Source organism: Microdochium trichocladiopsis (assembly GCF_020744255.1).
Source record: "Microdochium trichocladiopsis strain MPI-CAGE-CH-0230 chromosome Unknown B0I36scaffold_4, whole genome shotgun sequence".
NCBI lineage: Eukaryota > Fungi > Ascomycota > Sordariomycetes > Xylariales > Microdochiaceae > Microdochium > Microdochium trichocladiopsis.
This window is the reverse complement of record NW_025763547.1, coordinates 243,581-271,327: the sequence shown is the minus strand read 5'-3', so window position 1 is coordinate 271,327 and position 27,747 is coordinate 243,581. Positions and strand designations below refer to the sequence as shown.

The 27,747-nt window shown below is 57.5% G+C and overlaps 10 protein-coding genes and 1 non-coding gene across 11 annotated transcripts; 7 read left to right on the top strand and 4 right to left on the bottom strand.

Moving 5' to 3' along the window:
- The first annotated feature begins 970 nt into the window (after positions 1-970).
- On the top strand, positions 971-3,918 carry B0I36DRAFT_99273 (uncharacterized protein). The gene is made up of 7 exons (XM_046163703.1): positions 971-2,130; positions 2,200-2,693; positions 2,760-2,784; positions 2,841-2,919; positions 2,983-3,296; positions 3,358-3,559; positions 3,619-3,918. Exons 1-7 carry the CDS (start codon positions 1,213-1,215, stop codon positions 3,720-3,722), a joined length of 2,136 nt encoding a protein of 711 aa, XP_046013468.1. The 5' UTR covers positions 971-1,212; the 3' UTR covers positions 3,723-3,918.
- Positions 3,919-5,187: 1,269 nt separating this feature from the next.
- Positions 5,188-6,398, top strand: B0I36DRAFT_319760 (uncharacterized protein). The gene has a single exon (XM_046153455.1). The coding sequence runs from the start codon at positions 5,832-5,834 to the stop codon at positions 6,330-6,332; it is 501 nt and encodes a 166-aa protein (XP_046013467.1). The 5' UTR covers positions 5,188-5,831; the 3' UTR covers positions 6,333-6,398.
- A 2,108-nt stretch (positions 6,399-8,506) lies between these two features.
- On the top strand, positions 8,507-10,115 carry B0I36DRAFT_240400 (glycoside hydrolase family 72 protein; the record flags this gene model as incomplete). Its single annotated transcript, XM_046149761.1, has 2 exons — positions 8,507-9,767; positions 9,829-10,115. 2 exons carry the CDS (start codon positions 8,507-8,509, stop codon positions 10,113-10,115), a joined length of 1,548 nt encoding a protein of 515 aa, XP_046013466.1.
- Positions 10,116-10,701: 586 nt separating this feature from the next.
- Positions 10,702-12,156, bottom strand: B0I36DRAFT_361415 (uncharacterized protein; the record flags this gene model as incomplete). The annotated part of the gene is made up of 2 exons (XM_046158472.1): positions 10,702-10,769; positions 10,878-12,156. The coding sequence occupies 2 exons, from the start codon at positions 12,154-12,156 to the stop codon at positions 10,702-10,704; spliced, it is 1,347 nt and encodes a 448-aa protein (XP_046013465.1).
- A 1,632-nt stretch (positions 12,157-13,788) lies between these two features.
- Positions 13,789-15,156, top strand: B0I36DRAFT_373318 (acyltransferase-domain-containing protein; the record flags this gene model as incomplete). Its single annotated transcript, XM_046160182.1, has 3 exons — positions 13,789-13,955; positions 14,019-14,711; positions 14,799-15,156. The coding sequence occupies 3 exons, from the start codon at positions 13,789-13,791 to the stop codon at positions 15,154-15,156; spliced, it is 1,218 nt and encodes a 405-aa protein (XP_046013464.1).
- A 457-nt stretch (positions 15,157-15,613) lies between these two features.
- Positions 15,614-17,972, bottom strand: B0I36DRAFT_347811 (uncharacterized protein; the record flags this gene model as incomplete). Its single annotated transcript, XM_046156610.1, has 4 exons — positions 15,614-16,751; positions 16,820-16,874; position 17,508; positions 17,844-17,972. The coding sequence occupies 4 exons, from the start codon at positions 17,970-17,972 to the stop codon at positions 15,614-15,616; spliced, it is 1,323 nt and encodes a 440-aa protein (XP_046013463.1).
- A 1,326-nt stretch (positions 17,973-19,298) lies between these two features.
- Positions 19,299-21,284, top strand: B0I36DRAFT_373316 (NADH kinase POS5; the record flags this gene model as incomplete). Its single annotated transcript, XM_046160181.1, has 2 exons — positions 19,299-19,316; positions 19,971-21,284. 2 exons carry the CDS (start codon positions 19,299-19,301, stop codon positions 21,282-21,284), a joined length of 1,332 nt encoding a protein of 443 aa, XP_046013462.1.
- Positions 21,285-21,325: 41 nt separating this feature from the next.
- Positions 21,326-23,131, bottom strand: B0I36DRAFT_286721 (uncharacterized protein; the record flags this gene model as incomplete). Its single annotated transcript, XM_046151611.1, has 3 exons — positions 21,848-23,131; positions 21,653-21,779; positions 21,326-21,529 (listed from the first exon to the last, which is right to left on the bottom strand). The coding sequence occupies exons 1-3, from the start codon at positions 22,948-22,950 to the stop codon at positions 21,326-21,328; spliced, it is 1,434 nt and encodes a 477-aa protein (XP_046013461.1). The 5' UTR covers positions 22,951-23,131.
- Positions 23,132-24,055: 924 nt separating this feature from the next.
- On the bottom strand, positions 24,056-24,436 carry B0I36DRAFT_347808 (uncharacterized protein; the record flags this gene model as incomplete). The annotated part of the gene is made up of 1 exon (XM_046156609.1): positions 24,056-24,436. One exon carries the CDS (start codon positions 24,434-24,436, stop codon positions 24,056-24,058), a length of 381 nt encoding a protein of 126 aa, XP_046013460.1.
- An 880-nt stretch (positions 24,437-25,316) lies between these two features.
- B0I36DRAFT_t74 lies at positions 25,317-25,389 on the top strand. The gene has a single exon. It is a non-coding gene; the product is annotated as a tRNA-Lys (tRNA).
- A 1,577-nt stretch (positions 25,390-26,966) lies between these two features.
- On the top strand, positions 26,967-27,632 carry B0I36DRAFT_319748 (uncharacterized protein). The gene has a single exon (XM_046153454.1). The coding sequence runs from the start codon at positions 27,215-27,217 to the stop codon at positions 27,626-27,628; it is 414 nt and encodes a 137-aa protein (XP_046013459.1). The 5' UTR covers positions 26,967-27,214; the 3' UTR covers positions 27,629-27,632.
- The last annotated feature ends 115 nt before the right edge of the window (positions 27,633-27,747 follow it).

Genomic DNA, 27,747 nt, shown 5'->3' with positions numbered 1-27,747 from the left:
GCGTGGGTTGGAGCTGATGCATCCGCCCGTGGCAAAAGATGCGAATGTCGTCAGTTGTCAGATATGACAGGCGCGGGCAGGCACGCAGATAGGGCTGGAGGTGGGCATGTGGGCAGCACACATGGTGTCGGGGATGGAGGTGAGAGCCTGCCTGCCTGGATGTGCGCTGTAAGTCACTGCGCCGGGCTGCAAAAGCAATCAAGACATCCATCCATGGCCATCTCTCGAGGCAGGTGCGCCCCCAGGACAGGCCGACCCGCCCGGCCGCTCGTCCTCACCTCCAGAAACAGCCTGCTCAAGCCATCGCCAGTCTTTTGAGCAGCCTCCCGCACGCCTGTCGACTCCTGCATCGCCCGCTCGCGCACCCGCCCTCCAGCACACACACTCGAGCGCTCTCTCCCACACACGCACGCACGGCTGAGGACGACCGCCCCTGCTCGCTCCCTCGCAACCGCGTCTTGCCCACCTGGTTCCCAGCCCAGGCGTCCCCTGTGCCACATCTCCACCGCGCTGACCGGTTTCCACGGCTCGTCGATGCTTGCTCCCGTCACCGGTCTCGCGATCCCCGCTTCTTTGCATCTCCGGGTGCTTGCTGCCCAATGCCAGCGCCGCTCTCTACCTGTCCGGTGCCCGTGACCTCGAACACTCCCTCCCGTCCCGGCCTGGTCCCCCAGTCGCCGCCGGCCGTCTGAGCGCCTAGGCTGGCATCCATCGCTCCTCGAGGCCATCACCACAAACCTTGTTGGGATCACCCGGCCGCGCTCCCAGCCCACAGACTAGACAGACTTCCTCTCCTCCCGTCGACCGCTAGTCGTACAGTTCAACGGCTACTCGCCAGTACCCTGCTCTGGTCTGTTGTGTGGCGTGCGTGGTTACATCCACGCTCCGTCCCCACGATGGCGCGAAGCGCTCATGTCGCCACAGCTGTAAGCACGTGTTGCATCTTCCACCAGAGACACTGCCCAGAGCTCTGTTCACCCTTCTCATATCATTCTAACCCTGTCACACGCTGTGCCGCACCGACGGCTTCGTCCATTCTGTCTCGCCTCGCTCTCCCCCCCGTACTCCTCGTGGGCCCACCGGCTCCTTTCACTTTTGACCCTGATGGCATTTTGATACTTACCTCTGTTGTCCTGGTGTAAGACAAGGAAGCAGGCTCGGGCCGTGCCCTACGCCTACCCGGTCGACACCCGTCGTGTCAGTGGTCAGAGCATGCCCCGGCGGAAGTTGCACTCTAGTGTCTCCCTGCCCAAGCAGCCTCCAGATGCTAGCCATGCGTCCTTGCTAGCCTCCAACTCCCACATGTTCTCTGGACACTCTTCATCCTTCAACGCTGGCTTGAGCGGTGGCATCGACGTCGACTTTTGCTTTGGGCTGCCCAGTCCCCCCACGCCAAGTCCCGTCAACCACCTCAGGTTGGTAGAAACCTCGTCCTACAACTCATCCCACCCTAGCACGTCGGATGCCAACGTGCCCCTGGGTGACTTTCTGGCAACCTGGGGTGTAGGCTGCGTTGACCCCTCGAATCCCGTGGGCGCCTTCGCTTGTGCGACTTGGCCGCTCGACCCAGGGTGTCACGACACATACGTCCCGCAACACCTCCAGAATCACGAGTATCCTACTGGAGCTCACCACCCACTTGCCCAGAACAGCCAGGGTGTTGCCTCATTTCCGGCACATCAGTTTGGCTCGCTCGATTCCGGGCACTACCCGAACTCGTTCTATCAGGTCTTTTCGCCTGAGCCAGCCCACAGTTTAGGCAGCGATCCCTCATTCCTACCCCGGCCGATGTCTAGTGGCGCCATGGACGGGTCATGGGTATTGGAGCCGGAGGAACCTGCCAATACTGTCGAAGACGTCACCCATGATTTGGCAGTGGCGTTGGACGAGACTTCGCTGCCGTGTCGAGATTATTCAGAGGGGTCAGACGATGGCGTGCTGGTGGAGATCCCAAGCGCCTCTGTAGAACCCACCGTTGCTCATCGCTCGTCGCTGTCCCCCACGGCTACGCAAACGGCTGGAAAGGGAAAGAAGCATACACGAAGCTGCCTATCGCCGGAAGGGCGTATGGAGGCAGCGTGTACGCGCAGGAATGGAGCTTGTGTGCGCTGTGTCATGCAGAAATCCAAGGTGCGGTTGACAACCACAGACGTGTCGTGATTTTTGAGGGTCTAGAAATGCAGCTGACTTTTTCACCAGTGTCGTGCGGACCCAGATAACCCACTCGGGGGGTGCTTGACCTGCGCAGATGTCTCGTTGGAGTCCAAGAAGGTGATTCACAGACTATCATGTGTCCGGTGGAAACTCAGCGAGGTGGTCATGTTTCGCGGAGATGGGCTCAACTTAACCAGCAGATGGAGAGGAACAGCCATGAAGGACCTCGGACCCAGTGACTGGGTGGACAACACGCCGCGCATCCTGGTTTGGCAGCTGGACCATACGCCTTATCCCCTGCAGTTTGTTGTCAAGCGCTTCCGCCCTCAGCCAGGCGACAGCGTGACGCGAAGATGGCAGGACTCGAAGGGGCGGAATCGAGAGACGCGCATTGAGCCATTTGGCTTAGCTGATATACACAGAACCGCCCAGGACTACATGATGTACAACTATACCAACGCCCTGCTGGCGCTGGATAAAGTAAGGAACGAGATGACTGGCCAGGTCGACGAGATCGTCTGCAGAACCTACGAAGAAGTGTAAGTCAAGGTCATGGTGTTCGACGATAGCTTGGTGGGGTCACTCACGGCTGGTTGTACTTGTAGCTCACGGCGCATCGTAATGACCGAAGTAAGTGCTGCCCCGAACCTGACATGCTGGGCAGAGGACTGACAGTGCACTTGCAGAGACCGCAGGGTCTGGGTGCCAAGAAGGTAAACCCTGCCGATTTCTTACACAAATACATCAAGCTTTGGTTCGGAATTCGTAAGTCCACCTGGGTAGACGTATGCGTGCTTTGTTGGATGCCAAACTGAGCTCCCTGCGCAGGCAATTCCGTGGGTTCTGCATTCATCACCCCGGGCACCGACATGCTGGATATGCAACCGGAAACTCATCCCGACTACCCGTATGGGGACAAGGTGTCGATCCCGAGGATGATTTCGGAGCAGTTTTACAACCTCCAGTACGAGAAGCTCCTGGTGCCTGTCCGGAGGCAGATTCTGGAAGAACTCAAACAGATGATGACTGGCAAAGAGCCTGAGCACTTCTATACTGTCTACCTGACCATTTTCATGCTGCTCTACGAGACTTCGTTCGCCAGTGCAGATCGGCACCGTCGCGCAGTGCAATACGATGAGCCCGTGAGTCCTGCTTTCGATCACTTTAGGCACTATCTAAGTAAGCAACTAAAATCGATGGCAGACATATTACTCGCTCCCCTTGTTTGTGGAGAACCTGCAGTTCAGCGCCAACATCTTGCTTCTGTACTGGCACTATTACAAGCGAGATTTCAACCCGCTCAGAATGAATTGGGACAGCGTCAAGAAGAAAGATCCTTGGTCCAAACTGACCCTCCAACAAAGAGGTTTCCTACATGGCAGTTGGCAGTATTTTGCAGACAGGGGTGAGTAGTGTCACAACTTGTGCCAATGGAAGATACGGTTCTGACATGGACCTCTACAGCTGCACGGCCCATGGAGAAGCTGACATGGAAGGATGAGCTGTATTTCGTCGCACAAATGTTTGAAGATGACTGGTTTGTTCGTCCGACGTACGCGGGAAATTGAGCATTCCCAACCCGAGGGCCAGGGGCAACAAGGCAGAAAAGACGGGCTGGGCGTTTCGGTACGGATAAATGAGTGCGATCAGCAATGGTATTCGGTCATGGGACGGGTGGTTCTTTGGATTGGGTTTAGAGGTGCGTTACATTGGGAAAACAGCGGTTCGCTGAATGTGATTAGCAAGCACGGGTCTGGCTAGGGCGCTCGGGTCCTGGAAGATTTTGTCTTCCGACGATTGGGTTTCTCCGGTGAATTGAAAGCATCGAGCTCCCCCCTTCCCGGCATTTTCCTACATGCGGCAGGTCATGTTGGTGAAAACGAGTGCCAAAAGGTCGTGCATGAGACTATTTGACAAGGCAAGGGTGCACGGCAGACGACGACCAGCGGCCGAGCATGACCCCGCAATGGTTGAGTGAAGCTGACTATGAACAGCCAGAACAAGATGTCTCTATCTCTATGATGCATTCACGAAGAGCCAAGGACATCCTAATGTTCACGTTCAGAAGCTCACAAAATGCGCGATCAGTGAGCCAGACCTACAAGCCGAGTTGGAACCCAAAAGTGCAAACGCGCGTAGGCAGTTGTTAAGAGCGTTTCGCGCCCCGTCGTTGTTGGCTTTGCGTGCTCTCACGCGACGGGCGAGGAGAGCTAGGCTTCTGCAATAATGCCTGCTAGCCATGGAACCAGGCATGGAATCTAGACCACGAATAGCGGATGGGCAGTGTTGCCCGTTTCCCATTCCATGGCTGCTATTCCGCAACTATGCAAACAGATTTTTGTTCGATTTTATATCAAGGGTTTTTCTTTTTTTTTTTCCTCGAGATATGCGAGGTTTATTTAAATTGCCTTGTTAAGCCAAATGTCAAAAGAAGCTGCGAAGGCCAAGTGAAACTACATCACTGTATTGTTACTGGGATCGTACAGCAAGGCAGGGGACCACTTGAAACATAATTGAATTAATTCCTGAAGGCGCCTGCTCATCTTTGGTTGTCGTCGCCGTGCAGGACGCTCTCGCAAACCACAGGCATATCTCCAACCCCACCACAGCCCCCCGGTCTTGGCATGCTGTCAGGATGACGGCACCGCCATCACCAGCCAACCGCCCCCAAACGAGAGGGTCCGTTGCCGAGATGCCGCCCGCATGCCTGCAGACGCAGCAGCAGCTTGCATATGTACATCTGGCAGCCAGGCAGCGACCTGTCTCATTGGTCGAGGGAGCGGTTCGCAGATAAGTAGAGGGGGAATGCAACCTGCCTGCGTGCACTAAGTAGCAGCTGCGAGCAGGGCCGCCCCGTCTCGTCCGCCAGTTAATGCTCACTGGGTGCTGTGAGCCCGAAGCCAAGGCAGAGAGATGACAGACATAACGTCATCGTGAGTTCATGCCCATAAGCCGGACGAGGAGGAAAATTAAATGGATAGAAGTGGTGTTGCAGTTCTTTTGGCTGTCGCGAGAGTCGTCGTCGTGCTTTCTGTTCAGCAACAACGACCCACAGGCAGCTCACCTACTGCACCAGACAGGCTCTTGACGACACGTAAAACACCAGCGTCCGCTGATACGTTTGCTCATTTCCTGCGCGTCTCTATCGCGGCACTAATTTTGGGGAGAGAGCTTAAAATCACGGCAGCTTCGACGAGTGCCCCCCCATCCCCCCCCGGGACCGCGACATCTACAAGAAACAAACGATCTTTTCGAGATCACGCACGATCGGGCGCTCGTCAAACAAACACTAGTCCAAAAGCACAAGACGCCAGCCGTTTCCCCGGGCAAGGAGGTTCACGATTCAAGCAGGAAACTTACGAAAACCAAAGGCCATAAGAGACGTCTCAGAAAAACAAAGAAAGACGACCTTCGAGATGTCAGAGGGACCCTTCGTCGCCATCGCGCGCGGCCTTCACGACTTGTGGGAGAGCTTTCTCGTCGGGCTGGGCTCGTTGTACTACAAGGTCCTTGGTCGGCACTAGTCTTTGTGTGGTCCAACTGCATCTAGCCCACCAGACTCGCCTTCCCATGTCGTCTCGCATCCCGCGCCGGCCTCTTCAAGGGGTCTATCTCTGAAACCCGAGCCTTGCCATAATGGAAGTCGAGGAGCACGAACACCAGCTTTCGATGCCGACATGGGAAGTGATCGGTTGGTCGTTCATCATGTCACAACGATCGCGCGCGCGCGGCCTACATCGTGGGACTCGGCTAAGGCGAATGAGCTCTTGTTCCGTGTCGGGTTCATGGGTCGTCGACGAGATATATCGATAAGCAATGCAGAGGGAGGAGGAGGCCAGCGGGATACCGGAGGCGACGACGACCGTGAATTTTCTTTCCCTTCTGGAAGATGTGGATGCCTACCACCTGGTCGCACACACATTTGGCGGAGACGCCGATTTGGTCGATGCAGCCTAGTAATTCAGAAGCAGAGTTCCATGTTGGGAGGATCTTGGGTGACCCTAGCTCGAAACTGGATGCTGTGGGCGGTTCTTCTGCACCAGCAGTGGAAGTTGCTGGCTCACGAGGAACAAGTGGTGTGCGAAAGGGTAACGAGTGGTTGGGGATTGAACCTGCTGCGATTCGCAGAGGTCATCGTTGCGCTGAGCGGTCTTGGGGGGCAAATCAAGTCAATTTGAGGCCTAGACCTGGGCATCTGAAAGACGTTGTTGAGCTTCTTGCGCGACATGTTAATGAATACGAGCGAGTGATTTCGAACCTGGACAGTGCATTACGGTGTGATGCGACCCGACTCTGCCGTGCTCAACACTGTGTCCATTGGGTGCGCGGAACCTGGTCCATGCTGCCGCAACCCCGTGGCAGTCACAGGTCACAGGTACAAGGCCAGTCAGACTTGCCCGCTGCCTGCACCGCCGTCAATCTCGGCTGTTTGCGTGCTACAGCAGATATCACGAGAAACACCGGCGGTGTCGCTGAACTGTGCAGTACTGCTGCGAGAGTTACATTGTATGTCAATTTGAGGTCACGTAGGGCCAAAACGGGTCTGTGGCGCCAACTTGCGCGGGCTAGTCACTGCGCGCTAGCCGGAGCGGTGGGCTGCTTGGAGGATCAGGTGGAAGGCCAAGTCCAATCTTGACAAACCTCCTTGACGTCAAAGACGGCGCACACCGTAGCGAAACGAGGTGTGCGAGCGAGCAGTCCGTCCCTGGAAATTGAGACTGGCCCTGCCGCACCCCGGCAGGGAGGGTCGTTGCGGATCACATACGCGCGTCTAGGTGCAGATCATGTAGATGCAGGCTCGGGAGCCGAGAGGGCGACACTTCATGGGTCACGGAATGGCTCTGGGTACGGAACAGCAGCCGCCAGGTTCCTCCTTGGCGATTCTTGACAGACAGCGGGAGCGTGCGAACTGCCGAGCCCTCTGCCAAGGCTGGCAATCTGTCGCAGCCAGCTTCAGACAAGTCTCGTGCCAGGAGTGCGACGGCTGCTGGGCCACTTCTGGCGGCACTGACCACTTGTGCGGGTGCGGTGAGCGAGCGAGTCTGAGGAGGCAGATCACCATCTCGGCGGGCGAGCGGTCGTCGTCATCCAGCTCAAGCACGCAACCGCGACAATCACCACGAGCATTGAGCCCTGCGTCTGGCAACTTTTGATATCGCAGCCGGCAGAGGGCATCATCGACGGGCGGGCGACGCGTGTTGTTTTGTGGACTTGTGATGGTGATGGGCCGCCCACAGTTGGACAAAGAAGTGGGTGGGCGGAGCGGATTGGCGAGGCTGTAATTAACTTAAGCTTGAAAAGGAGCATGTTTGCCCTAAGGTACTTTGGCTCAAGGTAAGATTGCCGGCTGGCCGTGCTCTGGAAACACCCCAGCAGCGCGACAGGCCAGACCCAGCTGGGCAATGAGGCAGTGCAGTGCAGACCCCTTTTCGCCCACTTGCAAGTCTCGAGCTGGCGGCCCGGGCAGGCGTAGCGCCAGGGGCCAAGGCATGGCAGGTGGGGCACTGGGCGGCCGGGCGCCGCCATTGGCCGCGGCGGGCCACACCAGAAACCAAGGGCAGGCCAGTGCGCCGCCGTTGTGCCTGGGACTCTGGGCTGTTCCTGCAGCACATCCTTGCACCGGCCCCACGGCGGCCCCCCCAGCGAAAGCGTTGTGGTGCTGTACTGTGTGCAGTTGTGCCCACCCACCCACCTCTCGCAGCTCCTCCTCACCACGGCCTCACAACCATCATCATCACCATCAGCAGCCTGCTGGTGTGTGGGTGTGCTCCTCTCCCCTTGGACACCCCTTGCCACTCGCCCCTGGCCGATCTTGGCCATGCTTGGCGCTTGGCGCCAACTACTACGTACCGGCTTGTGCGAGCCTCATGATTGATCCCCCCCAGAAGGATCCACTACGGCCTTTCCTTTTCCTTCTCGCGCTCCTCCCAGCCAGCTTGCTCTGCTTGCTCTCCTTCCGACCTCGAATCACTCCTTCATCGTCGTGCGACCTCATTACCGCACTTGTTCTTGTCCCGTTTTCTTGACCTCGTTTTCGGTTGCTGCGACCTAACTCCTAATACAGGCTGCCCGGAACTTGCCAGCAAGTTTCTGCCGCCTGCGCCCTCGTTCTCAGCGCCTGTTTTGCCTGCACCGACTACGCCAACTCTTACTACCAACTTCTCGTCACTCTCTCAGGCTCTTTTTGCCCAACCACGCTCTCATCTCTGCTCTTCTTCTCGACGACAATTAACAACAAGAACCGCGACAATTACTTACCACTACTAGCTCGCCCAACATGGTCAACATCAAGTCTACCCTCGCCGCGGCGGCCCTCGCCGGCTCGGCCCTTGCCGCCATCGAGCCCATCGTCATGAAGGGCACCAAGTTCTTCTACAACAACGGCACCCAGTTCTACGTCAAGGGTATCGCCTACCAGTCCGAGATGGGTGCCGCCTCTCGGGCTGTGGTGAAGCGCTACGGCTTCGAGCCCGACCCAACCGCCAACATCATCGACCCTCTTGCCGACGCGGCCCAGTGCCAGAAGGATGTGCCCCTGCTCGCCCGTCTCGGCACCAACGTCATCCGCACATATGCCATTGACCCTACCAAGGACCACACCGCCTGCATGAAGCTCCTTGAGCAGGCCGGCATCTATGTTCTTGCTGATCTCGGCCACCCGGCTGTGTCCATCAACCGTGACTCTCCTGCCTGGAACGTCCAGCTCTACAAGCGCTACACAAACGTCATCGACGAGCTTGGCAAGTTCGACAACGTTCTCGGCTTCTTGTCCGGCAACGAGGTCACCAACAACAACACCAACACTGATGCCTCGGCGTTCGTCAAGGCTGCCACTCGTGACGCCAAGGCCTACATCAAGGCCAAGATGGACAAGGGCCACCGCTGGATGGGCGTCGGCTACGCCTCGAACGACGATGCCGAGATCCGTGCCGAGATGGCGCAGTACTTCAACTGCGGCAAGCAGGAGAACGCCATCGACTTCTGGGGTTACAACATCTACTCGTGGTGCGGCAAGAGCAGCTTCCAGCAGTCCGGCTACGACGTCCAGGTCCAGTTCTTCAGCAACTACTCTGTCCCCGTCTTCTTCGCCGAGTATGGTTGCAACACTGTCGGTGGCGCCGAGGGCCGTCTCTTCGAGGACACCCTTGCCATCTATTCCAAGCAGATGACCGACGTCTTCAGCGGCGGTATTGTCTTCAAGTTCCAGCAGGAGAAGAACGACTACGGTCTCGTCAAGGCTGGCCAGCCCATGAAGAACTTCAAGGTCCTCGAATCCCAGATGAAGAAGATTGACCCCACCGTTGTCCAGATGGACTCCTACACGCCCACCAACACTCCTCAGGCCTGCCCCAACGTCGGTACCAACTGGAAGGTCACTGGCAGCGCTCTCCCCCCTACTCCCAACGCCGACTTGTGCACCTGTGCCTACAACGCCGCCAAGTGCCGCCAGGCTGACAAGCTCGACGTCGAGGACTATGGCGCCATCTTTGACTACATCTGCAAGAACGATGCCGCAGCCTGCGCTGGTATCAAGGCCGACACTGAGACTGGTGTCTATGGCCCTTACGTCATGTGCAACCCCAAGGAGCAACTCGCTGTTGTCCTTGATGCCTGTGAGTACCACCGACTTTATCAAGTGTGCACATGATCTCAGTACTGACCCACGCAATACAGACTACGCCAACCAGAAAGGCCGCGCCGATGCCTGCGACTTCAAGGGTGCTGCTCAGCTTGTCAGCAACCCCAACGCTGCCCCTTCGTGCACTGCCCAGCTCGAGAGTGCCAGTGCCGCCGCTGCTGTTGCCGCGACTGGCACTGCTCCCTCTTCCAACGGTGGCAGCACTGGCAACGCCGCTCCTCGCACCGTGCCGACGGGCGGCTTCATGTCCGGAAGCACCCTCGCCATGGGTGCCTGGGTCCTGGGCTCCATTGCCGTTGGTGCTGGCATGGTTGCCCTATAAGGGAGACGTCTTCGCATTTATTGTTTCACATTTCGTTCTCAAGATAGGCGGAGTGCGTTGTTGAACTGGGCTACAAAGGCATCCATACATAGCGGAAACACATGCATGGTGGGACTCTCCAGGACAAGTTGTAAATGACCTTCGTGTCTGACTTGCTTGTGGCGGTGGGAGTAATGTACATACGTGAGATACCACTACACTTTATGAGCGGTGGCCAACCTCTTTGAGTCATGTGCTCGTGGGGCCCTGCTAGGCAGTCATCTTTCTTTGTACCGCATTACCTTGATATTGTAATAGACAAAAAGCGTCAGAGAACAGTCGCTTGCGTGCTTTTTTGCTTGTCCATCATGCTGCGTGCCCAGTATGCTCATGTAAATTATTCCACCCACGCAGTCGTCAGCGGCGTAAGCAAATGTGGATGGCTGCTGCAATCCTACTATTGCTCCAAGCTCCCCAGACTAACACAGAGACCGGCTTCCTCGCAGCACGGCGCGGGATGTATGATCTTGATCGCCCGTCCCAGCCGAGACCTCTCGTGTTTTGGAGTCAGGGGGGCCACTAATTATGGTTGTACAAGAAACTTTTTCTACGCTCTAGATGGGTACAGTTCGCGCAGCCACGAATGTACCTTTTCCGCCACCGTCTTGCTGTGGTCTGTTGTGCAAAGAGATGTCAGTCAGTCACACGCGACCGGAGAGGCAAAGAGAGGAGGAATAATGACGAGACCATTTTTCTCCTTCTTTGTCCAGAGATACCACTTACGAATGCAGAAGGCATGAGGGAGGTTGCCCTCGTCGACGACGATCCGGGTTGATGCCGTTGAGGGTGGGGGTGGCTTTTGGCTGTTGCTTCTGCTGCTGCTGCTGCTGCTGCTGCTGCTGTTTCCACCTGTGCTGTGGTCGCTCTCTGCTTCTGTAACCTCATCATCACCGGCACCGGGTTTTACTGTCCCGGCCCCGTTGGTGGTGGTGCGCTCGGCGATGAACAGATCACGGTAGTGGTCCGCGACCCAGTGATCGTTCTGGCCGAAGAAGAAGAAGAATTTCGGCGGCGGCGGGGTTGCTGGCTCTGAGAAGGAGGAAGAATTTACAGCTTGAGTGTTGTTGTTGCTGCTGCTGCTGCTGTTCGATGTGACCCCTGCTGCTGCTGTTGTTGTTGTCGGGTCGTGTTCAATCTCCCAGAGCTCGCGATCCCACTTGTCCTCACGGATGACCCGCATCTCGTCCATGCCCATGTACAGGGCCTGCCAGACACCGTCGCGCGACTTGAGCCAGGGCACGAGCACCTCCGCCGCGTGCGGGGGGAAACGCAGGACGGACGAGACGATCCACGACACAGCGGGCGCGGGGAGGACCGCGAGGAGGCCCCTCGCGATGCGGTAGGCGTTGGGGCCGAGGACGGGGATCTGCCGGAGCATGTCTAGGCGCTTGCCGGCCGTGGACTGGGCAATGTGGGTGATGGTGGGGAAGAGCAAGATGGCGGAGCGGAGGTTGAGGGGCGCGGCGGCTGAGGGGGCCGAGGTTTGTTGCTGTTGCTGCTGCTGCTGCTGCTGACGTAGTGCCATGTTGCGGTGGAAGAGCTCGAGGGCAATGTACGAGCCGACCGAGTGGCCGACGAGTACAATGTCGTCGAAAGGGCGGCGGGGGGCATCTCGGTGCTGTCCCGGTGGGATTGTCTGGATGGTGCCATTGTCTGCGTCTACACCGAGGTTCCGGAGAGTGGTCTGGACGTGCGTGATCTGGAACTCGAGATCGCGAGGCGGGTTGGCTGGGGACGAGAAAGAGCAGTCATGGTCCGCGTCGCTGAAGCCGGCGAGGTCCTGGCCATAGATGTGGAAGCGAGGCGAGCCGGAGCGCTGCTCGTCGAGGAGCTGGCGCAGGGTGGTGAGGAAGGGGCGGTAGAAGCCAACGAGCCCCGGGTTGCCCGAGATCATGTAGATGAGGACATTGCGGACATGGCTCGAGCCTGCCACAGCGGCGCCTTCGGGGCTGGCCGGAGGAGGAGGAGGAGGCAGGGAGATGGCCGCAGGGGCAGACGGCATGTTGTGTTGTTGCCTGCTCCGTAATTATCGCCCAGCGTCTGCCTGAGCTTGTGAGGGATGGCGATGAGCTGCAGTTGAGATACGGTCAACCGCGCAGGAGCTCTCAGGAGGGCGTCCCGGTGAGGACTTGTTCGAGACCAGACAAAGAATGCTGGTTGCGCTTGAGAACAGGCTTGCCGTGCGTGCGGACCGCATGGATGTTGCCCCACAACAACAACAACCTCACAACATCAGTGCCCCGTAGCCGGTCCTTATCGCTCCAGCATCACGCTCCGTGCAGTCTCTCGGCAACACAGCACGCCCAAAGTTGCAGTGCATTCGCCGGGGGATTCCGGGCACCTGTTGCGATTTGGACATGCAAGCTCAACATTCAGCTTTCGGCGAGGTGGAGTTATGTGATACAGGCCCTGAGCTTGTTTTGGGGGGAGAGACAAGGCCAGGAGGTGCTTGTTCGTCCCGTCAACATCTTGGGGGACACCAAGATTGTCTCAAATTTCGGATTCGACAACAGCAGGCGCCTCGTGAGGTTTCGACGTGATGGTTGGCAGAGGCTTGGGGTAGGTCTGGACCTGGCCGTTGTTTGAGGGCCTGAGGAAAGACTCCCAAGCTCGTGGTTCTCCAACACTACCCGATAGTTGAAGGCCTTGGAGGACACTCGAACCTCGGGTTAGTTTGACGGCTCTATTTTCCATGGGATGTCCGCACGTGCATCACAAGCACCCGGGTTGCAGCCAGCCTCGCGCGGGAAGGACCCACCGTGGCCCGTCACGTCACGCTGGACAATTCCCCGCGGTGCGTCATTGAGCCTGTTGCGCCAACTTGGCATCCCAGCAGCAGCAGCAGCGAGGCACTTGCAACAGGGCAGCAGGCAGCTCGTCGTACCACACAAGGAAGAACATGGACAAGAGATGTGCCTACGCCCAGAGGCGGGGTCTTGATGCTCTCAAGGAAGCCCAAGAATGCCCTCGAATGTCGGGGTCTCGGGCGGGTGGCAGGGATTCGATGCCGGCGTCGAGGTTGCATCGTAATCGCCGGCACGTCTCGAAGACCTGTCAGCCTCGCAAGGCCCGCCTGATGCCCTGATGCCTAAAGCATGCATGCAGCACGCCTGGCAGGCTGGAAAGTCCGTCCAGGTGATTAGCTCCGGTTCGTCCGGCTGCGGCCCCCAAGCACGTGCGCCGCCAGCTCGGGCTCCTGCCCTGCCCAAGCTAAGCTTGACCAAGCTTGTGTGGAACCCCCCCGCGCCTCGATCCGTCATCGTCTGCTTCCACCCCATCCGAAAATGCACCTTGGTCAGATGCTCAACTCTATCCACCTATTCGTCGCCTCGCCTCGTCCTTGTGCCAGCCCGGCTCAAAATCCCCTCCCTCTCCCCCTCGAACCAGCATCTCTTACCTGCAGCTCTTACACTTGATCGAATGCCTTCAGCCTTCCCTTCCGACCTTCACCACAGCTCTCCAGCTCGAACCTCCCCCGGCAGCTCCTCTACCCCGCGATAGCTTCACGTTCTCACCAGTCCGGCCCCGCCTCGCCCGCGTGCCGCCTCGAGCCTCGCCCCATCTCTAAAACTTCGACCTCCCAGGCGACCCGAAGTCGTTCTCGGAGGTCCTCTGTGCCTTACGACGTCACACCATGGACACCACCTCGGAGCTGCGGCAGCGCGTGCCCCTCAACAAGGTCCCTCAGCCCACCTCCTCAGCCGACTTTGTCCACCCGTCGGGCAGGGCAAAGTATGGGCGCTTCCGGAGCTACTTCCGGGCCCTGACCTTCTCGATATACTTTACGTTGGGCATCGTAGCGTATGTGCTCGCCCTCAGTGCAGCCCGGTGATCTTGGCGCACATAGCTGACGGGAGCCTGCAGGACACACGTAACTCAGATCCTCGGCTCGCCCTTGTACTTTATCGACAAGGACCTCTACTATGCATACATGAGCCTCACCAAGGCAAACTTTGGCCTCCTCACCACCACCATGACACAATGGTGGGCGCCCACCGTCATCAGGGTCAGCGGCGACGCCTCCGTCGCAGGCCAGCTCAGCCTGACTCCGGATGGGCGCATCGAGTGCGCCTTCCCCGAACGCCTCGTCCTCATCGCCAATCACCAGATCTACACTGACTGGCTCTACCTCTGGTGGGTCGGCTACACCAGCAATCCCCAGATGCACGGCCACATCTACATCATCCTCAAGGAGTCGCTTAAGTGGATCCCCTTCATCGGTCCCGGCTGCATGTTCCTCAGCTTCATCTTCATGTCTCGCAAAATGGCAACAGACAGGCCGCGCCTCGCGCATCGCCTTGGCAAGCTCAAGACGGTGCATAAGAAGCCGGACGGCCAGACGTATCTTAACCCAATGTGGCTCCTGCTGTTTCCAGAAGGCACCAACCTGTCCGCCAATGGCAGAAACAAGTCGGCTGCGTGGGCAGCAAAGTCGGGCCAGCAAGACTTGCAGCATCTCATGCTACCCCGGAGCACGGGCATGTATTACTGTCTGTCTGAGCTCAAGGGCACCGTCGATTATGTCTATGACTGTGCGGTCGCCTACGAGGGTATTCCGTAAGTTCTCTCTGGTGCTCAGTTTCCCAACCTTTTAGCATTCTGTCGTCATCGTCGGCTAACTTCTTCCTCCTTTCCGGATTCCAGCCGCGGCAAGTTTGGCGAGGACTACTTTAGTTTGTCAAGCACATACTTTCAAGGGCGACCACCAAAATCTGTCAACTTCTACTGGAGGCGCTATGCCGTGGCCGACATCCCTCTTGGCAGTGCAGAGGAGTTTGACCAGTGGATGCGCAAGATCTGGGCCGAGAAAGACGAGCTCATGGAGCAGTACATGGCAACGGGCCGCTTCCCCGCGAATGGCGCAGGCATCAAGGGTCACATTGAGACGGAGGTGCGTACGAAGCACTGGTGGGAGTTCTTCCAGATCTTCACCATGCTTGGTGCATTCGGGCTCTTGTTCAACGTCATTCTGAAGCTGTTTCGGCAAATTCTCCGAAACTGAGGTCGTGACTAGCAAGACACTGTTCGAGATGGACACAAGGACGGGGACAGCCCGCTGACTTTGTGGCTCAGCCCTGTCTGTGGCCTTCGGGGGGATCCCACTGCTGGGTTATTGAAGTGTCATGAAGTTGCTTGTCCGCCTGGACTTGGATAGCCCTGGAAGAATGCCCCAATGGGTGTCATGAACTTGCACACACCATGATAATGAAGGCCGCAAGCACCATCTGGGTGATTGATACATCTCGTGAGAATGCCTTGTCTCGAGCACCGTGACGGAGTGCATGACACGGTGGATGACTTTTGACCGAGCCTCGAACGAGGAAGGCTGCCCAGGAGACGGCCCCATTCGCATTTCACCTCCTTCTTCATATATGCACTTGACCTATATTTAATAGCCTGTTTTTCTTCTTCCTTTTTTCCCCGAACCACGATGCGGCTCTGTAATGCCCACGCCCCTCCTACCTCGCAAGAGGCACCTCCCGGCCAGTTGTGGCACTCTCCTTGGCCGCCTCAATGATGCGCAGCACATCCGCCGCCTGGGTCGCTGGCACGGGGACGTCCTCCTCCTTGCCGCTAGCCAAGGCCCGTGCAAAGAGCTCGTAGAACCGGGCATATGTCTGGGGCGGGGTGATGTTTGGCAGCGCGCGCTCCTCGAGCTTCCCGTCGTCCGCCACCGTGACCAGCCGGGCCGCGCAGCTGTCGTCGTCCTCGAGCCCGAACTGCGCGTCGCCGACCTTCATCCCGCTCCTGAGCTGGGGCTCCTGCGTGTCGAGCCCCGTCTTGTAGTAGCTGCCCTTTGTGCCGCGGATCCAGAACCGGGGCTGGCGCGTCTCGGCGCTGTGCACGGTCGCGCTGGCCCGGACCGTGAGACCCCCGCGGGAAGGGTAGTAGAGCGTCACGACGATGCTGTCGGGCTCCATCTCCTCGGCGGTGGCGGTGGTGGCGTCCACGAGCATACCGTCCCGCTGCACCGAGAACTTTGCGTAGACGCTGCCGGGGAGGCCGAAGAGCACGTAGACCTGGTCGAGCAGGTGCGAGCCCAGGTCGTAGAGCACGCCGCCGCCCTGGCTCATGGGCAGGGTGCCCTTCCAATTTGTCGGCTTGTCCGGGCGGTAGCGCTCAAAGTACGTGTTGAACTCGACGACGCGGCCAATGTCGGCGTCCACCACCGCCGAGGAGCCGGACTGGCTCTTGTCCTTGTTGCCACTGTTGGCGAGGAGCTGCTGCACCGTGAGGAAGTCGCTGTCCCAGCGGCGGTTCTGGTACACGCAGATGAGCCGGCCGGCCTCGCGGCTCTGCTTGATGAGTTCCTCGGCCTCGCGCACGGTCGGGACAAAGGGCTTCTCCACAAAGACGTGCTTGCCGGCCGCGAGGGCCTGCTGGGCGAAAGAGAAGTGCGTGCCGGGCGGGGTCGAGAGGACGACGACGTCGAGACTGGAGTCGGCGAGGAACTCGTCGAGGCTGGTGAAGTGCTTGGCCTCCGGGTGGTCCTCTGGCGCCGAGTCGCCGGACTTGGGGCTGCGCTGGAGGATCGAGTGGAGCCTGAGGGTCGGGGTGACCTGGATGAAGGGGATGTGGAAGACCTTGGCCGACAGGCTTTGGGATTGTGAATGTGTCAGTCTGGGCAAGCCGGGATTGAGGGTTGCTGGTGTTGTAAAACTCACCCGTAGCCAATGATGCCCACGTTGAATGTCTTTGCTTGGCCCGCCATCATTGCAGCTGTTGGGATGGTGGTGATGGGATGTCGGGATGTCGTCTGCGTCCAAAGTGTGCGGGGTGCGGGACTGTGGGTTGTGGAGGTGGTAGTGAGGGGGAGGAGCCTCCAAATTTCAAACGGCGAAAAGCTGGGTGGGCTACTTTAAGTATTTGGGCAGTGTCCACGCCTTCCACGAGACCAATGATTAAAAGTATCGAGCACAGAAAGATCGACCGACGAGATGGAGCTCGAGCTCAACGGAGCTCTCGCCGGTGACACATCTCCCACAGCTGATTAATGCATTCAACATGTCGTCAATGTGGCTCCTCCTTGGCCGTCACCGAGAGCCACGATGCACGCTTGTGTGCGGAGAAGCGCCGAGGATTGGCCCGAACACGGGGCGGAGGCATTCGTCGCTTAGAGCCTTGGCAGGCCGTTCTACGCAAGCGAGCCTGCGGCTAGAATGACTCAATGCACACGTCCCGTCTGCTCCTGGCTCGAGTTTGCTGTCGTCAACTGCGCCGAGTGTCCGGCACCGAGCGGTTCCCCGGAATTGCCCTCCCTGGCAGCTCCGGCCGGGGTGCCCGGGGCACTTCCAGCACACCACAAGCGGCACGGCGCCGCCGCAGCGCCGGGGGAAAGTGCAATCCACTTACGCTAGTACGTAATGGCCAGACAAAAGCCCCGTGGCGCAGAGGCAACACGAATGTCCTCTTCCAGGTATTTTCAAGATGGCGCTTTAGCCTCGACACTCTTGATCCGATGTACATGTGCCCTGGTTGCTGCCTTGGCCGGCTCCTGTCCTGCCCGCTCTTGATACCTCTCTCCAATACGGCCTCCGCATCTCACGCGCCCAACAACAATCTCCCCATCGCCGCCTTCCCCCCTCCTTTTCACGCCTTTCCGAGGAGCCCTTCCATCATTGAAGTTGGATGATCTGCAGAAAAGGGTCAGCATATGCTTGCGAAGGTCGTCAAAGCTGTGTTCCTTACAATGTTTTGTCCTGGAGACGCGCCGGCCTCCGCCCGAGCCGCGGTGATCAGGTGATTGATGGCGCCTTCGACAGTACTGCCTGCCTTGGGACGAATTTCAACGGTAGTACCACTGGCGTCCTTGATCATTATGCTGATAGTGGAGGGCGGCACGTCCGCGTCGTTGGCAGCCACGTCCGGCGGATCCAAAGGCAGGAGACGGATCGGCCCCCACGCCGACTCCAGGTTTGGGACAATCGTTTTCCGCGCCTCGCGATAGCACTGATGGAATTGACGGTTGTCGATGCGCTGGGCACTAGGAAACGCGTGCTGACTGAGCTGCGCCTTGTAGGCCTCCGCTAGGGGTCCAAATATGCCCACCTCGAGAGGCTGGAGCACATGGGCGACGTGCGGTGGCAGGCAGAGGGGAAGGATCTTGTGGTCCTGGCAGAACTCTGCGAACTCGACGGTTGTATGGCTGCCGTGCCCGGCAAGGATCAGGACGCGGTGTTCTCCTTGTAGACGCTCTGACGTGATTTTGTCAAAATGCCGTAACCACTCCAGAGCAATCTCGTTGGTCGCCCAGCCATTAGGAGAGACTTGGGTGACAGTGTTGTCACCGAGACCCCCGTCGAGCCATCCCTCGATGACCTGCTTGCCCTCGAATATGACAAAGGGCGGCAAAACGTGGTCCTGGCCGATGCATTCGATAAATGAAATCCATTCGCGATTCCCGGCGGATTGTGCAGAGAGGGCCTCCTTAGAGTTGCGATGTGTGAAGACTGGTACCTCCTCACCCACTCCTCTCATGAGCACGCCTCTCTCATCCATGTTGTATATGTCGGCATCTTTGACGTTGTATTTTGCAACAGTGTCGCGGTACAATTTGAGCCCATGATTGAGAGTCTCTGGGGATGGGATGTCCTGCCGAGCGTGCTCCGTCCTGCGGTCCAGGATGGGCTTCAGGTGCGGGTTCCGCTTCAGAAACTTGAGGTACCAGTTGGGCCCCAGGGGCGCGGTGTCGCCCTTACGCTGGAGCAGTTCGGTTGCGAAGCACTCGATGGCCTTGATCGACACTGGCTAGCCCCACTGCTTCATCTGGAGGACGGCGTTGCTCAGGGATTCTTCCTAGTGGGGCGTCAAGCGCTGGAGCAGCGCCCGGGCGCGAGAAGCAGACCCGCGGCCGGCGAAACGGTGGTGGAGTGTGGATCGCGGGATGCCAAAGAGGGCAGCGGCCTTGTTCACCGACGCAACTTCACCCGCCGCGAGCGCGGCAAGGGCGCGCTGCATCTGGTCCTCGTCAACCATCGCGGCCCGTACCTGTAAAGAGAAGGTCGCGCCCGACACGACTCTCTCGTCCGAATTCTCTGTATGATTTCCCCTGCGTTGCTTTTCTCCAGTTGTTTAAAAGTGACTTGTTGTTTACGTCGCGAGAAAAAGGAAGCTCGAGCCAAGGTGTCCCGCCAGCCAGGGGCCATGACCTGGAAGCTTGAGGTGCGCCATGTACCTGGACTCTATGGAAGGGCAGCCATTCCAACGCGTTCTTGCCTGTCTTTGAAGATTCAAAGCAATTAGAATGGTCTCTTGAGTCTATCTACCCTTGGGCGATGACAGCCAGGCCTAAATCAATGGCCGTGTGTAATCCAATCCAGTGAGATGTAAAAGAGTCAATGTGTGTGCGGTCGCGAGCTCAAGCTCATGGGAGGGCCCCACTCAGCCCGCCCCAAGCACCTTCCCCAAAATTTCGTCTGGGGGTCACAAAGAAAGCCCGACCTCCCAAAGCTTAACCCCACCATTTTCCTCGGGAGCCTTTCTAAACGACATCATCGCCCTCCGGCCCAGGACCGCTCCACGAAGGCGAAACGCACTTCATCTCGTCTTCCTGGTGGCACGCCCCTCAACCCGCTGCTTTGCGCCAGCCGCGTTGCCTGTTGATCGCCAGAGGATGGACGGTCGCCCCCTCTGTCACTGCCAGAGCCCCGACATCGGCTCCTCCGAATTATCTTTCCCTGCGCCGCCAACGAGCATGCTCATCACAGAGCAAGGCGACCAGACATGATTCCAAGGCTGTTGTCGCGGACCCCCCGGCAAAGCCTCCCGCGCGATACACTGTGTCGGCTCTTCACCACGACTGCACGCCGCCTCGAGATACGCGATGCTCGCTCCCTCCCCACCCGCATCCAGCCAGCCTACAAGGAGAGCTCGACATCCTCCCTTCTCTCTCTCCACTGGCCAGAGCCGCCCCGAAACGTCCTCATCGTCCCCAAGCTACTGTCGCCAAAGGTCAACGAGTCCGCCGTCGCTTTCGCTCGCCACATACAGACCGAATACCCGAATCTCAACCTCATCTTTGAGCGGCGCGTCGCCGAAGAGATCCACGACTCTCTGCCGCAACCTATCTACACCTCAGAGCCCGCCCACTTCCCCAGCAGGATCGACGTCGTGGCCACTCTTGGAGGCGATGGCACCATCCTGCGGGCCGCCAGTCTCTTTAGCCTCCACGAGTCCGTCCCTCCCGTGCTTGCCTTCAGCATGGGCACGCTGGGCTTTCTCGGCGAATGGAAGTTTGACGAGTTCAAGCGCGCCTGGCGCGAAGTGTACATGAGCGGCAGCAAGGTTGCTGTTAGCGACCTGCAGGATCCCCATACACAGACAGCCGCTGGTGCTCGCAAGCATCCCAAGGACGAGGCCGAAAACCTACATGTCGCCTGGGACCATGTACGCGGCAAGAGCCTCGGCACCGCACGCTCGAGCAAAATCCTCTTGCGCAATAGACTAAAGGTCGGGATATATGATCAGAATGGTATCAACGTCAACGAGCAGCTCATGCCGACCTCAACCGCCGAGCTCCACCAGCCTCTTCCCCCCGTGCCCCCAGAGCACAAACAGCTGTCCAGCTCTGGCCAGCCCCTGGCGCCGGCCTTTCATGCCATCAACGAACTTGTCATACATCGCGGACCGAACCCCCATCTCGCCATTATTGACGTCTTTGTCGACAACCACTTCCTGACCGAGGCCGTGGCCGACGGTATTCTCGTCAGCACCCCGACAGGCTCCACCGCGTACTCCTTGTCTGCTGGTGGTAGTATCATGCATCCACTAGTCAAGGCTCTTCTCATCACACCCATCTGTGCACGAAGTTTGAGCTTCCGCCCCCTCGGGCTTCCTCTCAGCACCAAAGTCGTGCTCAAGATCAGCGAGAAGAATCGCGGGCGCGAGCTGGAAGTCAGCATTGATGGCAAGAGGACAGCCGGCGTCACTATTGGCATGGAAATCCGCATAGAAGGCGAGATGGTCGGGCCTCGCGTCCACGGAGAGGGCAGCTGGAATGGTGGTGTGCCTTGTGTGATCCGCACTCCACCACATGGTGGCAACAATAGAGATGGCATTGCAGAGGACGACGACGGCTGGGTCGGCGGCCTCAATGGCTTGCTCAAATTCAACTACCCATTTGGCGAGTGACTTGTCCGCTACGCGCTCGCTATCCTCAGAAACCTCCTCCGTCACATGCGATGGAATCTGCAGCGCCGGCATGCCATAACATGGCACTGCCGACATTCATAAATGAACTGCGGCATCAGATGGAAGCACTCTTCGCATCGCCGAGGGCCTGGCCTACCTCGCCACCGTTCATGGGTGCATTCATGGTTGATCCTGAGATCTTCCATGAGTGCCGCAATCCGCGGATTTGGCCTTTCGCGAGCCACCTCTTGCGCAACTTGAGGGGCTTCTATGATCACGGGGTTGTGCTGTGGCGCGGCAACTTCTCCTTGGCCCACTGCTCCCTCCACTGCTCCCTCCACTGCTCTATCTGGAGCTTCTTCTGGGACGCGGGGATGGTGTCGTGCGTCAATCTCAGCAGCACGTTCGAAAAGACGGCGTTCGTCCCATTGGTCGCATTGGCAAGTTTTCCACTCTGCGCCGCATACGTAGCAGAATTGAAACCCACAACGACAGCTATCACATGCGTGTGTTAGTGTCAACCCGATCTGGCCCCGCTGCCAAAACTAACGAGCCCAACATACCTCATGTGATTGCAACCCATGCTGAGGTCCACCATGCTCCAACATTGCTGGCAACGCTGCCAGCCTTGCTGTCTCGCAAGCTCAATGACACTTTGCAGCGCATCGTCGTTGGGGCAGTCGCCGCCGTGTGCGGCTTGCTTGCAGGTCGTGCAGGTCTGACGCGCACACAGGGTGCAAGTGGCGACGGCGTTGAGACAGTGTGAGGGCGGGACGAACGCGGCGCAGGACGGGTCGTGACAGTAGGTGCGGCGAGGAGTAGAGAATTCGACTGCTTTGAACTCAAACTCGCGCACGAGATTGCCCGTGAGGAAAAGGCGTATCTGGTGACCTGGCCGAATCGCCAGCTTGCAGCATCGTGGCGGGAAGTAGACCTCATCCGTGATTGCATGGCGGAACAGCTGCTGCAGACAGTCGCGGCAGTACTCGTGCTTGCACGGCACGGTGGCCAGCTCTGCGTGATGCTTGCGTTCCATGCACGAGTTGCACTGGTGCATTGGGTCTTTGTGTCCCGATGTTGTTTGGCGCTGCAGCTGAGGCGCTCTTCCTGCCTCGCGTGAGGCTGCCCATGCAGAGCTCTCCGGCTGGTCTCCGGCGAAGCTCGAAGTCTCGTTGTCGTCGTTGTCGTGACGAGCTTCGATGTCGTCTGTATGCTGCGCCGCGACGTAGAGATGTGCCATCTTCTCAATCAGCTGCTCGTAGTCGTCAGTGTCGGATGCGCCTGAGCCCTCCTCCTTATTCTCGACAGCTGATCCTGCAGCTGCACCACCATGACTGCCGCTCAGCGAGATGGACAGGTCTCGGTCATGGGTAGCCATCCGCTCTTGCCTTTGTGCTAGCACACAGGCTTCTCCATCAAGGCGGACGGCAGTCTGGAGGCTCCGGGTCATGATCCGGTCTGCGACGAGCGTCTCGGCCTTCTGGACCTCTTCCTCGAGGAAGAGGCGCATTGCCATCTGGTTGTCCGTCTCGGCGCCGGCCACCTGCTTGCCCTTGCCAACCATATCTGCCACCGCGTTCTGGCTGTCCTCATGGAGGAGTTGCAGGATGAGGGCTGCCGTGGCGTCGTCCATGGAGGACATGTTGGGAGGTGTGTCGTGCTGCATTTTGTTTGGTATGTTCTGGCTTCTCGCTAGGAGTTTGCGCTTTGGGTATGATGGTCGTCTGCCGCTCAGTCTCTGCTATTGCTGCGTAATGAGCATGGATAGTTCGGAATGTACAGCATTGATAGCGAGAATAGTAGAGAAAGTGGTTGAAAATACCAGAGGTTGTGGACGGAGCAGAAGCCTGTTGCAAACGAGCCGTTGATTAGCCCTGTGTAGAGGCGTGCACCCAAATCCAGTGAGCATGCGGCTACTGCATGCGGGAGGCCGACCACCATGTGCTGTGGCGTATTGAAGAATGCTCTGCAGGCCTCTCCTCTGATGCGGTCATTGCACCAGCTGTCTGCGATGGGTACCTGCAGCGTGACCAAGCCGTGAAGGCCACAGCGGCGGCACTCGTACTACACTCAGATTGGCATCACATCCTGGCCCCTGTCACTATCAGATCCGGATCACCAGTCTGCGTGTCCACACTCATGGTTGGGCTTGGAGGCGCGCCGGACTGTCACCTCCGTCTGGAGTGCACTGTACGGCTTGAGCAGCTTCTGTTGTCGATACGTTGTTTGGCAGAGAGGGACAAGTCGACAGTGCCTACAGCGTTGACCGAGCCGTCAGATTATACGGGCGACACTCGCATACTCAGACTGGAGCTGGATAGCGGGCATTGGACAACATGCCGATAACTAGTAGACCTAGAATTGGCCTGGGGTCGCGCTTTGAGGCGAATCTCGCAAGTCGCTTACAGAGCCCAAAGCATTCGAACGATGGTTGGATATACAACTACGTAGAGGGAAACAAAAGATACGTGCAACAGAAAATGCTACGCTCCAGCGAACGCCAGGGCATCCTATGTCTTCTCCATCCACTTGGTTTCCCAATATTCTGCAATCTCCCTAGCGCGCTGAGCCAAGATGGACTGTTGTATCCTTTTTTTTTGACCTTGGTATACTGTATCAGAGTGGTTCTCGTACATCAACAATCACAGTCAATATGTGTCGCGGATTCGATACGAATGTGTCGTCACACCCCTTGACTCGCCGGCTTTGGCGCATCAGTCCGTCCCACCGTCCCCGTTGCTCCCTCTCTCTACCTCCGTATTCTGCATTGCTCAGTATTCGTAAACGCACCGGAGACTCTCGTACCGATTGAGATTCCCGGCACAATGATCGTACTCTCCCCCTTGGACTGCTCCTGTGCAGTCCCGGCCGCTGTAGAATCTGCAGCGGAGCACGGTATCGGCCACCTCGCCCCACGAGACTGCATTGGCCGAATGGGTGCCGCTGTACTGGTAGTTGTAGCATCTAGAGGGCTGAATGGTGAACTCGACATTGTACTTGGTGCACTGGTAGTCGGTGTAGTATTGAATCTTGATTGATAAATCCTGTGCGTCGATTCCCACCTCGGCATCGGCGACCTCGAGATTATGCGTCATCGTGTTCGACATTGTGAGGAGAGGCGCAGGAGCTGGAACGGGAACAGGGCCGGCCATTGTGAGGGCCCAGAACAGACTTAAAGTCTGGATGAAGTGAATAACCTGCATCTTGGTACTAAGTGGTCAGTGGTTGGTATTTGTTAGTGAAGAACGGAGATGACACGACATCGGACAGCTTACCAACCAACACCTTTTAGTAACAATGTGAGCTCCAGATATTAGTGGCTGAAGATGCGTTTCTAAGAGCAAAAGATTTCAAGATTTGAAGGGAACAGGTAGGTTTATAGCGATCCACACAGGTGACGTCGGCTCAGGGCCACAGCCTTGCATTGATTTGCTGGCGTCATTACCAGCGAGAAGATAGATGATGCCAGCAAACGGCATGAAGGTTGACGCCAACTAATGGCTGACGCCAAACACTCCCATTGGTACATTACCAATTCACAGGCCGGGCAGATTGCCCAGATCAGGGTTTGGCGCAGAGAGCAGTATTTCATGAGTCAAGATCATCACAATGTTCTTCTCTAGCCCGCCAGTACACCACCAATTACTGCCCAGGAAGGTAAGCAGTACTCAACACATTCTGAATTCTTGCATATGACATCTGAAACCGTGGTGCATTCGACAGATGATGCCCCTTCCCACACCATCTCTCACAGTCGTAACGACATTATTCTTTGTGTTGTTATCGCTGGCTCCACTATTAAAATGGCGCGGCCTAGAATCTGGGTATGGGCTCCCACAAGTATGCTTGCACCTCACTGGGAAAATACCACCGAGACTGATAGACCTTGATACGTGGAACATTATTCCAAGCTCGAGTTATGAAGAGCTCAGCTAGCCACGGCCTGGCGCCGGTGGTAAGCATGAACGACTAGCGGCACAGTTCACTGAATCCACAATAAGGCCCGGTCTGCTTCAACAAATTGAAGCCTCTGCCCGGTTAGCTCAATCGGTAGAGCGTGAGACTCTTAATCTCAAGGTTGCGGGTTCGACCCCCGCATCGGGCTCAATTCCCGATGCGCTCCTGATCACAGGAGCATGTCAACTCTTTCTTTTTTTTTTGGTCGATTCGTCATCGGCTTTCCCAGTTTGCGCAGGCTATATACTTGGTGTCGCCCAAGCCTGATTGCCTTGTTGGTCTTCTGGGTGGTTGAGCCGCCAATCACGGACGCTACTGGATCCACTTTTTGCTTTCCGCGCAGCGACCTGCGACCAGCGCTTCGGTCGACCTGGAACAGTGATAGGATACTCGTACTCATCCAGAGTAGGTGTGGAATTTAATCCACATAACTGGGCTTGCCTGCGGCCCTCCGGTACAAAGTTGAACGAATGACTGTGTCTCAAACATGGGACATTATAGCCGTGATCGAGTATCAGGCAGAAGTTCGCACAGGTGGAATACATTGGCTCTTGCTGGACACTGGACACTCGAGCCTTGAGCCTAGTCTGTGGTCCGTGCCTGTGTTATCCCCCTTCCCTCCTTAGAGTACAGGAAAAAATTCAACCTCCTCGCCAAACCTTCCAGTACGTCAGTCTTCATTCCTGTGTGAATTTGACCACAAAAATAAGCCGGAACCAGCATGTGACCCAGAACCCACGTAATGATCGAGCCGCATCTCATACCCTTTTGTCTCCCACCAGGAAGACCCACAGGCATACCATCCACCATATCGCTCCGGGGCGCAGCTGAAGAGCGACAATGACTTCCTGCGTTTCAACTATGTTCAGACTGATCCCCCAATCTGGTACTTGGAAGGCAAATCCCCAGCATGAGTAGCCATCACTTCCACTCCACAGATCGAGGGAAATCTCGAGCCACTTTTCAAGCCCACACCGGCTGGTGGTGACTGGCACAAGATTGCAAAGCTCCCTGTGACCCAATCCCCAGTCTAGGCGATCGATATTGCCAGCGAGGACCTCGACCAGCTGGAAAGGTTTTGGTACTTCACGCATACGCAAGTCTGTGAGGAAGAGGGAGCTGAATGGGTCGCTTGCGGAGACAATAACGAGAACGAGCGGCCGGCTCCTGCTATTGGGTAGCGGGGCGGCCGTGATGGCCCTGATGCGGATTTGTAGTTGCTTATGAGATGCTGTGGAGAAGAGCGGCCGTAAGAAGCACGGCTAGAAGCTGACGGTTACGCCATCTCTTGGTGATGAGTTCGTTGCGGTGAGGGACTGCGTAGATGACGAGTTGTAGCTATCGTTTTGGTTTATAGTAGAAGTGGGGCCAACTCCAGAATATAGCTGTTCATGCCTGGCTCATGAGTAACGGCGAGGATCTCATCAAAGCCAAGGATTACGAACCACCGTTGCACTGAAGTGCATGCAGTCCCCGGTATCGACCTTATCGACCTTATCGACTGCAAGAGCGGGAGCGAGATTTGCCCGTGGCGGGAGTGGCCAATCGGGGTCGGTCCGCACGTCTACGCGCCGCCCTCACTGTCCTGGGCCTCGTTCACGCTGCCAACCAACACTCCAGAGCAACCACGGGCGGGCCACCACTGCGACATTCGCTGTCCCTCGTTCGTTTCGCCCCTCCCGACACCAACCCACCCCGCTCGCGTTGCCTACTTGACGTCCTCACCACCGTGGCTGGTGTTGTCTCAGTGTCTCCCGCTACGTCCTGCAGGAATCTCTCAAATCGACAGCATATACTGTTTCATCAGCTCCCTGTCGCCATTTTCAAAATTGCCGTCGGCCTTCAGCACATACCCCGCATTTGCAAAACGGAATCCTTCCTCGAAATCCTCAAGTCGCGTATGGCGGATAAACTACCAGCAAGCAGCCCTCGCACGCGCTAACCATTCAGTCAACCAAATCCAGGGCTCAATCATGCCCCAAGCCGTCGCAGACCTACAACCTGTAGGCGATAACATGTCCCTACGCGACATACAACGATCGATGAAGAAGGACCCAGACGGACAAGGTATAAGTGCATTGGGCTACGATGGTGTGCTCCGTACTTTTGACACCGAGCGGAATATCCTTGATGCAGTTGGCCTCAACCCAGCCCAGATCAGAGAATATTACGATGGTCTACCGATGCCCGAGAGATTCCTCACCGCCGACGGCCGTAACATATCCCGTTGGGATATGTACCACCCCGATGCAGAAAATATTCCCAGGAAGTTTACAGAGGAGGATAAAGCCAAAATGCTGGCACATAACGAGGAGGTGGACAGGCGCGGAGTTACAAGCTGTGCTCCGCGTGCTTCACAAGACGGCTGTAAACCGAGTTCAAGATAGTTCCTTTCGCTTTTCATTATTGTGGAGTGTTTATCATTCTATCATCTCTCGCGCTCTTTCCTGTGCATTTGTCTTGTGATACTGTGCGTGTGGCTCCGTGGGCGGTTCAAGGGTACTTC